General features: G+C 46.4%; 1 protein-coding gene across 1 annotated transcript in view; it reads right to left on the bottom strand.

The window, feature by feature from the left end:
* Window positions 1–15,463, bottom strand: part of Cplx1 (complexin 1) — a 31,478-nt gene extending 16,015 nt beyond the window's left edge. The window contains exons 1-2 of the mRNA XM_048447033.3: window positions 15,327–15,463; window positions 13,924–14,026 (exon numbers count right to left, since the gene is read on the bottom strand). Coding sequence (XP_048302990.1) covers window positions 13,924–13,954 — 31 coding nt within the window. The 5' untranslated portion in view covers window positions 13,955–14,026; window positions 15,327–15,463. The remainder of the gene's footprint in view (window positions 1–13,923; window positions 14,027–15,326) is intronic.
* Window positions 15,464–16,078: the final 615 nt, after the last annotated feature.

Genomic DNA, 16,078 nt, shown 5'->3' with positions numbered 1-16,078 from the left:
TGTTGAGACAGGGTCTTGCTCTGTACTTTGGACTAACCTGGAATTTCTCTGTAGACAAGGCTGGCCTCAAACTCACAATTCTCTTGTTTTCACCTTCCAAATGCTGAGATTACAGTTGTTCCCCAGGATACTTGGTCAAAAGTCTATTTTCAGGGTCAGTGAGACAACTCATCTGGTCAAGGCATTTGCAGCCATGCCTAATGGCTGACTCTAATCCTGGTACCCACATGGTAGAAGGAGAGAACTGACTCCTGCAAGGTGTCCTCTGACTACAAACACACCATGACACATGCTCATACACACACAATAAATAAATGTAATAAAAAATTTAAGAGTGTGTGTTTTTTAAAATAAATTTTTTAAACTGGCAGTGGTGGTACACACCTTTAATCCCAGCACTTGGAATGCAGAGGCAGGTGGATCTCTGTGAGTTTGAGGCCAACCTGGTCTACAAGACCTAGTTCCAGGACAGGCTCCAAAGCTACAGAGAAACCCTGTCTCGAAAAACAAACAAACAAATGATAGATAGATAGATAGATAGATAGATAGATAGATAGATAGATAGATAGATAGAACCTTTTACTCTGGACCGACAACTGGGGAGCCAGCATAGAACCGAACTAGGCCCTCTGCAAGTGGGTGACAGTTGTGTGACTTGGTCTGTTTGTGGAGCCCCTAGCAGTAGGACCAGGATCTGTCCCTGGTGCATGAGCTGGCTTTTTGGAACCAATTCCCTTTGCTAGGATGTCTTGCTCAACCTTGATGCAAGGGGGAAGGGCCTGGTCATACCTCAACTTGATGTGCCAGGCTTTGTTGACTCCCCACAGGAGGCCTTACCTTTTGAAAGGAGTGGATGAGAGGCTGGGAGAGAAGAAGGAAGTGGGAGGAGGGGAGGGAGTGTGAACTGTGATTGGTAAGTAAAATTAATTTTAAAAAGTTAAAATTAAAAAAATAAACCTTTTAAGATGAGCAATAGTGATACACACCTTTGATCTCAGCACTTGGGAGGCAAGTGGATCTCTGAGCTCCAGGACAGCCTAGTCTAGAGAGTGAGTTTCAGAACAGCCAGGGATACACAGAGGAATCCTGTCTCAAAAAACCACCACTACCACCACCATCCAATCAATCAATCAATCAATAATAAAACATTTTAGCTGTGCTCAGAATTGAACCTAGAGTCTCACATAATGCTAGGCAGACTTTTTGTTACTGAACTCTACTCTAACGCCAAAATCTAAATGTTTTGAGAACAATTTGGATTTACAGAAGAGCCAGGCAGTCGGTGGTGGCCCACGCCTTTAATCCCAGCACTCAGAAGACAGAGGCAGGTAGATCTCTCTGAGTGTGAAGCCAGATTGGTCTACAGAGTGAGTTCCAGAACAGTTAGGACTATCCCACAGAGAAACCATGTCTTGAAAAACAAAAAACAACAAAATAAGTAAATATATTTGCAGAAGAATCACATAGGAAAGCAGATCGGAGTTCCTTCATGAAAGCTGCACCCAATCTTCTGGGTAACCAATGTATTCTAGCTGTCAGACATACAACCAAGATACTGAATCTAAAGCCTCTCTTCTGCTCAGATTTCCTAGGTGTGTGTGGGGGGCTTGTTTGTTTGAAGAAGGGTCTCTGTGTAGCTGTGACTAGTCTGAAACTTACTAGATAAAGTCTTGAACTCACACAGATCCACCTGCCTCTGCCTCCTGGGTACTGGCATTAAAAAACTGTGCCACCATGCCCAGCCTGTTTTCTGAGTTTTTACTTCCTCTTCTCTGTTCAGGGATCCCAGCCAAACACTGACATGACAAACAGTTGTCATATCTCTTTGGGCTCTTCCTGGCCAAGACAGTGTCTCAGACTTGGGTTGGTCCTGATCGTCTTGATTTGACCTTTGGAGAATTTTGCACCCTCAGATGGGATTCTTGAATGTTTTTCCCCATGCTTAGGTGAAATTATGGATTTGAGGTAAGAGACACTTTTTGTTGTACCACAGTGAGTATTCCCGTGCTACATATTCGGCAATGCTGCTGCTAACCTTGGTCCCTTGGTTGAGGCTGCTTTCACTCTCCTGTGCTGTGTGCTGCTCGGAGCTCACTGTGCACTGCAGACCTAAGGGTTACACTGACTTTGGTTTCTAGTCTTGCTTTTGCCTTTTTATTCTTTATTATTTTAGTTTAGAATTTTCCTTTTCTTCTTCTTCTTTCCTTCTCCTCTTCCCCCCCCCCCCCCATCTCTTCCTCTGGAGACAGGGCCTCACTATGTAGCTAGGCTGGCTTGGAACTTTTAATCCTCCTTTCTGGTTCCTATGCTGGACTTACAGATGTGTACCATCACATCCAGCTCTATCCTGAGTCTCTGTACACATTACTTAGAATCCTGTATGTAGTGTTTTTAAATTGGATTGGTAATTTTATTATTATTGAATAGTAAGATTTCTTTATATTCTGCGTACAAATTCTTTATCTGAAATATATTTTTGGTTTTTGGTTCCTTGTTTTGTTTATTATTTTATTTTATTTTTAAGACAAGGTCTCCAATAGCCCAAGATGGCCTTAAATTGCTAATCTTTTGCCTCAGCCTCTTGAGTGCTAGGATTACAAGCATGCACTACCACACTCAGCTAGTGTGAGTCGTATTAATATTCCAACCCACTCTACAGCATAACTTTTTAATCTTTAATGTAGTTTTTAATAAATGTGTTCTTTCATCTAAGTTGACTAATAATAATATCTATTGTTCTTGTACTATCTATATATCTGCAGAGATGCACATATCCCCATTTCTGGTATTTGTCATTTGTCTCTTCTTTCCTTTTTTGACCAATCTGGTTGTTGATGTTATTGATGTTAAAGAACTAACTTTGGGTTTTTTCCATTTTATTCATTGCCCTATTTTATTCACTGCATATACTTTTAACCCCTTGAACTACCTCTCTGGATTCTTATGCTAAAAGCTAAAGTGAACTATTTATAGCCTATCTTCTAGTAGAGTTTCATGACAGAAATTTCCTTCTAAATGTTGCTTTAGTCGGGTATGGTAGTATTCTCAGAAGAATGAAGCAGAATGACTGAGAATTCTAGACCAGCTTGGGCTACATAGGGACACCATCTCAAAATACCAAAGGATGTTTAATTTTTCCAGTTTTTTATATGCTCTTTACATATTTACTTCCTTCGAAAGTATAGTTGGCAAGAATTTTCTCCTATTTTGTCTTTTTACTCTACTGACAGTTTCCTTTGCAGTGCAGAGGCATTTTATTTTTATTTTATTTTATTTTAAATATTTATTTATTTGTTTATTATGTATACAGTATTCTGTCTGCAGGCCAGAAGAGGACACCAGGCTTCATTACAGATGGTTGTGAGCCACCATGTGGTTGCTGGGAATTGAACTCAGGACCTTTGGAAGAGCAGGCAATGCTCTTAACCGCTGAGCCATCTCTCCAGCCCCTTTTATTTTTATTTTTTAGAGTGATTTGCACAAAGTCTATTCAGATTTTAGGATGAAAATATGCAAATAAAATTCATAAAATATTTATTTTTCTCTGTTCTCCTCCTTTCCTTTCCCCTCCCCTTCTACCCTTTCCCATTGTCCCCATGTTCCCAATTTACTCAGGAGATCTTGCCTTTTTCTACTTCCCATGTAGATTAGATCTATGTATGTCTCTCTTAGAGTCATTATTGTCTAGATTCTCTGGGATTGTGTGTTAATTGTTGGCTGGTTTTCTTTGCTTTATGTCTAAAAGCCACTTATGAGTGGGTAATATAATATTTGTCATTTGTCTTTCTGGGTCTGAGTTACTTCACACAATATGATGTTTTCTAGATCCATCCGATGCCTGCAAATCTCAAGATGTCATTATTTTTTTCTGCTGTGTAGTACTCCATTGTGTAAATGTACCACATTTTCCTTATCCATTCTTTGGTCGAGGGCATTTAGGTTGTTTCCAGGTTCTGGCTATGACAAACAAAGCTGCTATGAACATAGTTGAGCACATGTTCTTATGGCATGATTGAGCATCCTTTGGATATATATCCAAAAATGATATTGTTGGTTCCTGAGGAAGGTTGTTTCCTAATTTTCTGAGAAATCACCACACTGATATCCAAAGGGGTTGTACCAGCTTGCACTCTCACCAGCAATGCAGGAGTGTCCCCTTACCCCACATCCTCTCCAGCATAAGTTGCCATCAGTGTTTTTGATCTTGGCCATTCTTACAGGTGTAAGATGGAATCTCAGAGTTGTTTTGATTTGCATTTCTCTGATGTCTAAGGATGTTGAACATTTTCTTAAGTGTCTTTCAGCCATTTTAGTTCCTCTGTGGAGAGTTCAGCAGAGGCATTTTAATTTCATATGATGACATCATTTGTCCATCTGTCAATTATGTTTGTTGTTGTTTGTTTGGTTTTCAAGACAGGGTTTCTCTGTGTAGCCCTAGCTGTCCTGGAACTCGCTCTGTAGACCAGTCTGGCCTCAAACTCAGAGATCTACCTGCCTCTGCCTCCCAAGTGCTGGGATGAAAGGTGTGTGCCACTGCCCAGCTTCTTTTGCTGTTCTTTAAGGATGATTTATTCACTTCACTGCAACAGGTTAATGGGCTGGAAAATAAAAATAGGAGCTAGAGTGCTACCTGTCCCTTGCCCATTCTTAGGATGACTTCTTGTGCTATTGGAGTCTTTCAGAAATTCATGCCTAAGCTTATGAAACCCCTTGACAAATGAATGGACAAAGACAACAATGGAATTCCATTCAGTCAGTCATAAGAGAAAAAATCACTAGTGAAATAATCCAGACTCAGAAATAAATATTGAATGTTCTCTCTCATATTCCAATCCTAGATTTTACTTTTCATATATTTCTATCTATGTACATGTATGTGTATAGGCCATGAAAGTATAAAGTGGACCATGAGAGAGAAAAAAACAGGTCTAAAGATGGATAAAGAGTAAGAGAATATATTTGATGTGAAAGTAGAAAGGTTATTGCATGGAAGAAAGCCACTGTGGGGTGGGGATAGATGGGTGGAGGAGAATAATGAGAAAGGATGACCAAGGAAAGCAAAGAATGCAGGAACATGCCATAGTGAAACTCATTACTTTGGATGCTGAACAAAGAAAACAAAACTAATACAAAAGCAGTTCCAGGGAGCTGGGGAGACAGGGTACATGTGCAGCAGCTACAGACACAGCTGAGGGAATGTTTTTGTCCTTGTGGTGATGGATTGAATGGCCCCATAGGATCAAATATTGAAAATTTGGTCCCCAGCTTGTGGAACTGTTTGGAAAACATTAGGTTTGACTGTGTTGGGGGAGGTGTGCCATTGGGGCTGCCTCCTACCTGAAGATAAGGGTATAAGCTCACAACTACTGCCCTAGTGCTCTGTCTGCCAGATCCCTTGGTCATGGTATCTCTTTTAAGGAATAGATGAGTAACTAACATAGTCCTGAAAGAAGAGCCCTCACTCACTTCAGAACCATTCCTCAGCCCCTTTAATCCCAGCACTCAAGAAGCAGAAGCAAGCAGATCTCTGTGAGTTCAAAGACAGCCTTGTCTACATAGTGAGTTCCAGGTCAGCCAAGGCTACATAGTGAGACCTTGTCTCAAAGACAAACAGGGGCTGGAGAGATGACTCAGAAGTTAAGAGCACTGACTACCCTTCCAGAGCTCCTGAGTTCAGTTCCCAGCAACCACGTGGTGGTTCACAGTCATCTAAAATGAGATATGGTGCCCTCTTCTGGCGTGTAGGTATAACACTGTATACATAATAAATAAATCATACCAAAACAAACAAACAAACAAAAAACCAAAAAAACCAAAACAAAAACAAAAAAAACCCAGCAACAACAAAAACCAAAACAAAACTAAATAAATTTAAAGAAATAAATTTATAAGTATCACAAAATCAGATGTGAACACCAAATGTTTTTGTGTATGAAGAAAACAGAACGTTAGTTCAACCCTCTACCTCTAACTCAAAAGACCCAAAAACAAAAGATAAGAAAGAATGAAAATGCACAAGGAAGTCCTGCATCTGGGAAGTGGAGGCACAAGAATCCTGAGCTGAGCCAGCCTGGGCTACTACATCATAATGAGACCTTGTCTTTGTGGGGAGGGGTCGGGAACGTAAGTGGGGAAGATTTTGAACATGATGAAACCATTCTACATTATGTACATGTGTGAAACCATGGCAGTGTACCTGTAAATATGCAAAATTACTAAAATATATTTTAAAAAGTACATGGAACCCCTGTAGTTACCTTGTCAAGGACTTGATCATTTCTGACTCAAGCAGTTGGGACTAAATAATGTTATTTATTTCTTGAAACAGTATCTCACTATGTTGTCCTTACTAGCTAGAACTTGGTATGTAGATCAGGCAGGCCTCAGACTCATAGAGATCCACTGGCTTCTACCTCTCACTAGGTCTCAGATACTGGTATTAAAGGTGTGCTACCACAACCAGCTTTTTGTCTTGTTTTAACATATTTATTTATTTATATTTATCCTGTATGTACGTGTGCACATACACACACGTGTGTGTGTGTGTGTATGTGTGTGTGTGTGTGTGTGTGCGCGCGCGCGCATGTGTATGTGTCTACATATGAGAATGTGCCATATTGTGGGTGTGGAGATCAGTGGATAACTTTGAAAATCAGTTGTCTTCCTGTATGCGGGAATCCAGGGATTGAACCCAGGTCATCAGTCTCAGGAGTAAGCACGTCTTCCCACCTCATCGACCCTGGAATGATGATTTACAGGGCACTGCAGAAGACTTTTGCCTCTCTGTGTTTGTTTTTGAGACAGGGTCTTTCACTGTATCCCTGAGTGGACCGGAACTTGCTAGGTAGACTAGGATCGCCTGTAGCAAACTTCCTGCTCTGTCTCCCAGGCATGTAGCAGATTTTTTAAAAAGAATCACTCTCCATTTTAAAACGAAATAATGAAACCTGAAGAAAGCACCTCCAAAAGTTAGGGTGAGAAAGATCTGGTCCAGCACACTGCTGTGCTGACCCATCTCTAACTGGGTGCTGGCACTGCCGAGGAAACAGGCCCTGGCTGAACCGCTGCAAAGCAGGCTCCGCTGTCTTTGCTTTTAACTCATATGGTTATTGGTTTTGTTGTTTTTTATGAATTCCTTTAGTTTGAGATTATAATATAATTACGCCATTTCTCCTTTCCCTTTCCTCCCTCCATACCTTCCCATATACCTCTTCCTGCTCTCTTCAAATTCATGATCTCTTTTCTCATTGCTGTTACACACACACATATGTATATGTATATACATATGTATTCCTAAATATAATCTGTTCAGTCTGTATAATGTTATTTGTATGCATGTTTTCAGGGCTGACCATTGTTGGATAACCAATTGGTGTGTTCCTCCCTGGAGAAGATTATTTCTCCCACTCAGAATTCCTTAGCTGCCTGTAAGGTTGAAGCCTGGTGATCTCCCCCCATCCACTTTGGCACGTCTGTTGTCGTTCTTGGATGGAGTTTTACTAAAGCCACAGGAATGCCAGGCCAGCTAGACAAGGGCATACAGTAAATACAAGAAAAAAAAATCAAAGTAGAATTGTAGGCAAAAAGTAGAGGATGATTGGCATGATTTTATATTATCTATTAGGTTTTTATTTTTTAAATATTTATTTATTTATTTATTATGTATACAATATTCTGTCTGTGTATATGCCTGAAGGCCAGAAGAGGGCACCAGACCTCATTACAGATGGTTGTGAGCCACCATGTGGTTGCTGGGAATTGAACTCAGGACCTTTGGAAGAGCAGGCAATGCTCTTAACCGTTGAGCCATCTCTCCAGCCCCTCTATTAGGTTTTTAAAGTAAAGATGAAACACATCGTACTGGTTTCAGTTTTTGTCAACTTGTCATGAATCAGTTATCTGGGAAGAGAGAACTTCAATTGAGGAACTGCTTCCATCACACTTGCTGAAGTCAGTCTCTGTAGGCATTTTCCTGATTAATGATTGGCATGCAAGGATCAAAGCTACTGTTGTGCCAACCCTGGGCAGATAGATGGTCCTGGGTTTTATAAGAGAACAGGCTGAGCAATCCATGAAGAACAAGCTAGTAATCAGCACTCCTCAGGGTCTTTGCTTCAGTTCTTGCCTCCATGTTCCTGCTTGAGTTTCTGTCCTGATTTCCCTTAACGATAAACTGTAAGCTGAAATAAACCCTTTCCTCTATAAGTTGTTTTTAGTCATGTGTTTATCATAGCGACAGAAACCAAGCCATGACAATCATTTCTCCCCTTGCAGTAACCACCTCGAGCTAGGGGTGTTGTACCAAGTGGCCCCTCTGTCTCCAGCCACTGAAATTCCTGATGAGCCCCAATCCACAGAGGGGCTTCCCCTTCCTTCTGGGCTTCTTTCTGGGAATATCTGTTCATCACCACCTTATCCTTACTCCTATAGTACATAGGAGAAGGGGTAGCACATTCAGAACCTGGTAAGCTAGAACTTTTTATCCTTTCGGGTCAGTGAATAAACTTCTTTCTAAAGGCAAGACTCCAAGGTTCTGGCCTAAGATGCTTGCTGGACCTGTGTCTCCAAGTACTACCCCTCAGCCTACTGGGGATGAGTAGTGTTGTGATGTCACAGTAAGTTAGTTTTCTGCTCTTATTCTTGCTTCTGTAGACCCATCCCGTGTCTCTCTTGAGTATTGGAAATCTGGTCTGAAGTCCCTGATCCCACCATGCAGTGTCTTCAAGTCAGAAAGCAAAAAGGTCCTGGGAAGGTATCTATGAGCTGGATTTTTCCCTGGCCTGGTCACCTACTTAAGTACAGTATTCAGGCCTTTGGTTTCATTGGTTCTTAATGGCTTTGCCTTGGGAAGTAGATTCACAGTCCTCCCAGGGCCGGTTTTCATCCCAGATCAGTTCTGAGCCTTGTGTTGTGGAAGCCAGCATCTATGCCCCATGTCCTGGGCTAGACAGAATGAACACACTGGCTCGGTTTCTGCAGTGCTTCCCTTGATTTTGGACCGAGACATCAAAGACTGCTTCTGGGCACAACCCCTTTTGTGGTTCTATAAACCTTTATATGCTCACTAGAGCATACATGATTGTCCTACTGTCTAGATCCTTTGGGGAGGCTGGAAAGGCCTGCTGTAGGTACTGCCTTCAGTTCCTATAGAGAAAAGTGTCAGGCAGACAACAGTGTCTGCTCTTGGCTTTTGGGAAAGGACAAACACAGAGGAAACAGAGATTAGATGAAGTCACCAATTAGTAAATTCAAAGAGTTGGGCTCTGTGACAGATGGCCCAGCCACCAGTCTTGAATGTGATTGTAATTCTGGCCCTCTGCTCAGTCATTCTGCCAGTCACTAGGAACTGATCCAGTCCACTGACTCTGCCATGTGCTCTCCCCAAACAACCTCAAATGACCAGAGGTGACAGTGCTGTTGTTCTCTGCTGAGGGAGACAAGGGTCAGGATAGTGAGGTAGAACCCGAGGCAGGGGCCTGGGAGCACCTCCATCCAACCAGAGTCTGACATTTTCATTGGGTGCGGCCACTCAGAAATGTCAGTCTGAGACAAAGGCCAGGAGCAGCAGCTGCAGACAGCAGGGCACCAGCCTCCCTTGGAGCCTGTGCTCCAGCAGCTGTCAGACTGACTAGACTAGGCCTCCACGTCTGGACCTCAGTCTGTACCTAGCACTGGACACCAACTCCCAGTAGCAATGCTCAGCACAAGTACCCAACGCTCAGCCCTAGCTAAATGCCCTTGGCTTCAGAGTCCTCTCTTTCCACAGAACCATAGGCTGTTCTTATCCTGCTGAGCTGCTGGTCCTACAAAAATGCAACAAGAGACCCTGGGACCCTAGGGACAGAGAGCGGAGGTGTTCACCCTAATCCAGGAGATAAATGAGGATAACACCAGAAAACTAAATTACGTGGAGCAAAAGCAGGTGAGGATGGCTCTGGAGAGATGGTGAGAACAACTGGGTACTTTCCTGTCCCCCAGTCAGAATCTCCTTTCTCAAAGGATCCTTTAGGTACACAGGCTTCTCCAAGAAGTCTCTGGCTAATAGTGGGAAATCTCAGACTCTGGTTTCTGCAGAGCGGAGTGTTTAGCTCCCTTTACCCACCCTATGGTGGTAGGCAGGAAGGAGTCAAAGAAGAGGGTACCCTGTAGGAGAGGTGCCAGGGAAGAGCCTGAAAAGAGCCTTTTCTTCCTTGATTCCTTTTCCAGCTTGGGTTGGGCTTTGCTAGGCTAGTCAGCACCAGGCAGCATGAATTTGCCCGTCCCTCTGAAGCTCCTATTCCAGTAACCTCCAGCAGTAGACGGTCTGTCACGGCTAGTTCTGCAGTGTGCAACATTAGCACACTAGTGTCCATTAGGGCTGTGAAATGTACCTTGAGTCCCAGCCAAGATTTCTTGCCAACCAACGGCTCAGAACATGAATGACAATCAGTGAAGTGCTCAGCATCCTCTTCAACCCCAGTCAGGACTCAGGCATTTTCAGTTGATCCACAGTCTAATCGACCAGGAGTATCCTCTCCTAAGGAAAGAGCTGCCTTTCAGGGTTTAGGGAGAGAAGCTGTTTCCCTGAAGTGCCCTTCTGGCCACTGAGAGTCATGGGGCGCGAGTTGGATCTGTTGTAGGGCACTGCACTAGTGTCTTCTGAGTGCACAGGAGTGTGGGTATTTTGTCCTCAAGTGTTTGCTAGCTGCCTGCTCTACTGGGTAAGTCAGGAACTGGGGAATCCTATCTATGAAGGGCTCATGGCTAGCAGGCCTGGCATCAAGTGCAAGGCCCAGCCAAGCACTGAGAGCTATTCAGTCAAGCCCTGCCCTGGTCTGGAGTTCATGTGTCTACACTGGCCCTCATCTTTGTAGCTGCTTCAGTCAGTGGTGCCTAGTGGAAAGCTTCCACGGGATTCCGCAGACACATCTGCCAATCAGAGAAAGGGCTGTTGCTTAGTTTCTACCCAGGGTAGAGCAGTGATACCAGAATAGCAACAGCCACTTTAAAACTGAGGAGTAGGATTAGTGTGGATGGGCAGAAAAGGTAACACCAGGTCCTGATGGCATTGCTGAGCTACCTCATCCTTTGCCACCCTGACTCCAGCGGCTTTCCTCTGGGTCTCTGGGACTTCATCGTGAGACACCCTTCAAGTGCTTCACCTACACCCCAGCTCAGTGGCAACCCCATCATCCTCTCTGGACGGGAAGCTCTGAGTGTCTACCCGTGTCCCATACCGCGAAGACCAGCAGTAGTCTGGGGAACTCGATGCAGAAGGGTGGGAGAAACCGACAGAGAAACTATAGTGGTGAGACAAGATGTTGGGTATTTGCAGCAGGCAAAACAGCAAATGAAAGACGGAAAGGACACCTGACTCTTCACATCATGCCACGCTCCTCCTCACTAACACTCTCTAGGCTTATTCAGCTCTTCACAAATCACATCCTGGACACTTGTCCACCTGTCCCAAGCCAAGGTGCCAGACTTTCATCTGAAATCTTCCTTTTCTCATGCAGTAGGGGCTCCAAGGGTTGTGTCCTGCTCCCAAATCACATCATGGACTCCAGAGAGGATGCAACAGGTGGCTCTAGAATGGAGAACCTCTGGCAAGCAGCAGAAGTGGGGCTTGACTGATCCCAAATAGGCCACTGGAATTGCACACACAACAGATTCCAGGCATCCACATAGTATCTGCAGGAAACCCCTGAAACTATCTGGAACTTTGCAACTACCCAAGGTGAATTTGTCTCTGAACCGAAAGCCTGTGAATTTTAGGACATCACTCACTGTTCCAAGGCATTCACACACAAGTCTTGGTTTCTCTGAGCCTCATCTCTAGAATGCACTGTTGCCCAGGTCTGCCTCTTAGGAGGCACTAGGAACACGCCAAAGGGGAAAGAGGATGCAGGAAAGTGCTACATGTCTGACATGAAGCTTCAAAGAGGGGGCTGCTGCTCCTGACAGGCATGGGCCTAGAATGGCCAGGCAATGACAAAGGCTGCACCACATCCTCATCTAGCCAGATTCTAGATCTACCCCTCTTTGGTCTAGGGCTGTGTGAAGCAACAGACCATAAATTCCTAGACCTGCAAGTCTAAGAAGATGTGACCCAGTGAAAGAGCCGTACATCTGTTTCTGGGATATTATTTTCTTTCCTATCACTTTTCTCTGGGGACTCCCTGACCCTTTGGCTTGTCAGTTTCTCTATATCTGGGGCTTGATCTGTGTCTTGGGATCTCTGTCGCCTTATCTGGAACTCACTCCTCTCCTCTAAACGTCTACGTCTGGCTCCATTTTGCTCACAAACATCCTAAGATACCAAAGGTGACATACGCTAGAGAGAGAGGAGCTCGGGGCCCATGACAAGACTGAGAGTGAAGGTGGTGAAGCTATTACCAGCTCCACCAAACATCATGGGAACTACATTCATATCCCCACAGAATGAATGCAAAACAAATATGGGGGTGGTTTTGATGGTGTTCAGCCTAGTATGTGGCTGCTACCCTGTAGCCCTCTGTCTGTTGGTTATCTCCCACACTGGCAGCTTCCACAGCACCCCAAGAAACACACCCCATCGCTGGTGCAGGAGAAACTTTGGGCTGGCATAGAACAAAGAGGGAATCCAGGCTGGCAATTACCCAGCTAATTTCAGCTATGTAGACAGCCAAATCAGATATTTCAGTTTCTTTAAAAGCCCACCTCAGGGCCTGAATTAGCCATCTAATTAATTATCTGTAGCAGCCTGGGATTCTCTGGGTATAACACAGGTCGCTACTGATGCAGGATGCTGGCTTGCCCCTGAATCCTTTCCTGATGATGTAATCATTATAATTAGATTCAACCTGAGTCTACCTCTGCCATGAACTCTCTGCAAGCGCACGGGGTCTACTTTTCATCTCGAGTGAGTGAAGTCAAAGACACCCTTGGGGAGACACCCATCCCTGCAGACCTCTCTCTTTGCTAGCCCTGAGGCCACAACCAGCTTCCCCTCTGTAAGGCCCCTCCCTTCTCCATATCAGCAAAGGATGCCTAGCACATTCCAGCTGAGACTCACATCAGTCAAGAGGTTCTCCTGCAGGCTACAAGGACTCTCCAATAGTAGAACTGGTAAAATCTTGGCATTGACGCTACACAAGGTTACTGGGGCACCCACAGCAGGCAGCTCTGAACAAACATGAGACCTGTCTAGGGTCATCTCAAAGTCTATAAGCCTGAGCTGACCAAACTGCCCTGCTGAAGCTCATTCAGGTCAAATGGGAAGCAAACCTTCAGTTCACCGTTTTAGCACCTCCTGGCCAAGAACTCAGCCCACTGTTCTCTACCAGCTTCTAGTCCTACTGCTTCTGGTTACAAAGATGGTTTTGGACCTTCAAACAGTGGTTGCCCTCACTCAACAATATAAAGGGGCTATATTTTCTCTACAGAGGGGGATTTGGTTACATTTGGTTACACAGTTATCTTTTCTTGTCCTTGGGAACAGTATCATCTCTTACGTGGGTGAAACCCATAGGTGCCAATGCCACAGTTAAGATCACCCCAACCCAATGCTGGTGCACCTTTTGTTCCCAGGACTGCCACAGTGAGGGCTGCTCACAAGCCTCCTTGGAATATCTGCCTTGATTTATGCGGCTCAGCTCTCGATTTGCCTCAGGATGACCAGTGGGCTTTACTGGACCATAGAATGGGAGCACAGTGCCATCTTACACAGAACATACTCTCCACATCTTGTCTCCAATTCCAAGCCTTGAGTCCCCAGGGGATTCAAAAGTATTGGGCTAGGGCACTGCCCTGGTTTTGTTCAGTTGGTAGGCAAGCATCTGTAGAGACTGTGTGTGAGGTCAGAGTGGTCATGCAGCAATGTGTTTATGTGCCACTGCAGTGGTGGAGACATGTCTGCGTATCCATAGTGGCCCAACCAGGTCCCCCTCCCTGCCCACCTCCTACCTCCCAGGGCTTGTTTCATCACGAACTCCATGATGATGGCTTGGATCCTCAGGAGCCACTCCGGGGTCAGATTTCACATTCAAGTGTGGTCAGAGTCCTCTTCCTAGAGAGAGCAGGTGGTCACAGGTACGCTGACCAGGCTTTCCTCGGACCCTCATCTATTACTTCCACCCCTCTCCAGTACCCTATGGGGGAGGCTTTGCCCCCATAACCAGACCAGGATGGCAGGGTCCAGAGCCTAGTCAAATCAACAGTTATCTTGCTGCTTCTAGGGTTTCTGAAGGAAGCTTTTAGCTGCCACTGCAGCTCACAACTTGGGGACACCAGTTAAAGGAGTCTAGCACCAGCCTCCTCAATGGGGGGGTGGAGCCCAGGGGGCGTTTGAAGGTCAATGTTCCACTGTGGTGTCTAGGTTCTGACTGCTCAGCTTCCTTGATAGTTTTGGAGCAGTGGCACAGGGGTCCCTCTGGAGAAGGACTGGAGTAATAAGTCCATAAATGCTGCCCCTCAGGAAAGGTCCTTATGGCTTCTTACTAATATCAACTATATCTGTCTCTAGGGAGACTCTGGAGGCCCCCAATGGGTCCAGAGCAGAACTGGCCCTGGATCGGAGAGAGAGATGGTAGAGTCCCAGTCTTCCAGTGGGAATGGGGGCATATAGCCCCCACCTGCCTCTGCATGGAGTAGGGTGACCCAAGCCAGAATGTGCAGCCCGGGCTGAAGTGCCAGCAGCGCTTGGGAAGGTGTTTCTGCAATGCCAACAGCTGCAGAGCTCTTTGTAGGGTCTTTCCTGCCAGGGAACCTAGACCCGGGGGATCCAGTGTTTCACAGGCTTCCCTCTGCGGAATGAGACCCCAAGGAACTATAGAGGAATGCCAGGCAAGGATAGTGTCCCAGAAGCTAGGGGTTCAGGGATGCTTTTGCCGCAAAGCCCATTGCCTTCTAAACTTCTGTCTCCAGGGAGTCGGGGGATGGGGGCTCCGCAGGGCCAGCCGCAGAGAGGTTAGGACGCTGCGGAGATTCCGCAAAGACCGAGGCGTCCAGTTCTTTCGCGGCCGCCGCACCCTTTGCTTTGCGGGCGGGCGAAGTGCCCGGCCCGAGCGCGGCCTCAGGCCAGAGCGCACCTCTCAAAGGAGAAAAAGACTCCGATGGGAGAGGGAACCGAGGGCCGTTTCAGCACCTCGGGTTGGACAGCACCCTCAAGGCTGAGCAACCTTGAGGAAAATCCCGGTGCTGAGTGGAACCAAGAAAGAGCCAGGGAACCCAGGAGCTGGGGAGGAGACCCAGGGCTTAGAAAGCGGGGAGCCGGGAAGGGAAGCCCAGGAGTCGGGAGGAAGACTGGGCTGGGAAACGGAGAGGAGGGAGCCGGTTAAGGCCGGACCAACATCAAGGGCGCCGGTTACCTTCCCGAGCGGACGATCAGCAGCAACGCGCTCTGGGGCCGACGGGGTCCATGTGGCGCTCTGTGCTGCTGCGGCGGCTGAAGGGCACCGCGAGGAGGGCGCGTCACTCTGAGGCGCCCCCGCCCGCGTCCCGCATGACGAGGAGGGCGGGGCGCGACGGAAGGGGGGGCAGCCGCGCCCCCGGTCCACAGATCCTGGCCTGGAGTGCGCGACGGCTGCATAGGGGCCCCTCCTTGGTGCCGGCCACTCTTTCCACACCAGCTTGGAGACCCTCGAGAAGTCCTCGCTTGCGAGAACAAGGAGAACGCAGGGCTGGGGTCAAAACCCCTAATCTACCCATCGCGTTTTGCGCCTGACCCGGTTGCCTTCGTTTCTGCTTCTTTGCTGGCAGAGCTGGAGGAAGCGAGCAAAGTCCGAGACTCCCCTTCCCCCCTCCATAGCGCTGGATAGGCCCATACACCCAAGCTTGTCCAGTGTGCAGATCCAAATGTGGCTTTGAAAGGACAGAAACTCCAGCCAGCAAGGGACGCCTGAAGGTCACTGCGGACACGGATGGGCGGGGGCTCCTCTGGGACAGCCATAGCCCCGCCTCTAGGCCGCCCCTTCCCCGGCGCCAGGATTTCAACCCTGCTGAGCCTGCAAGGCAAAAGAGTCTGCTTGCTACAAGGTTGGCCTGGCATCCCTGCACGTATCCTGGGGGCTTCTGTGAGGCAATCAGCTCCGCAGAAGCCTGATTATCTGGGGACGCATAA

The sequence above is a fragment of the Myodes glareolus genome, chromosome 8, assembly GCF_982192425.1.
Source record: "Myodes glareolus chromosome 8, mMyoGla1.1, whole genome shotgun sequence".
Lineage (NCBI taxonomy): Eukaryota > Metazoa > Chordata > Mammalia > Rodentia > Cricetidae > Myodes > Myodes glareolus.
Note: the sequence above shows the minus strand (reverse complement) of the source record. Positions and strands in the feature narration are given on the sequence as shown.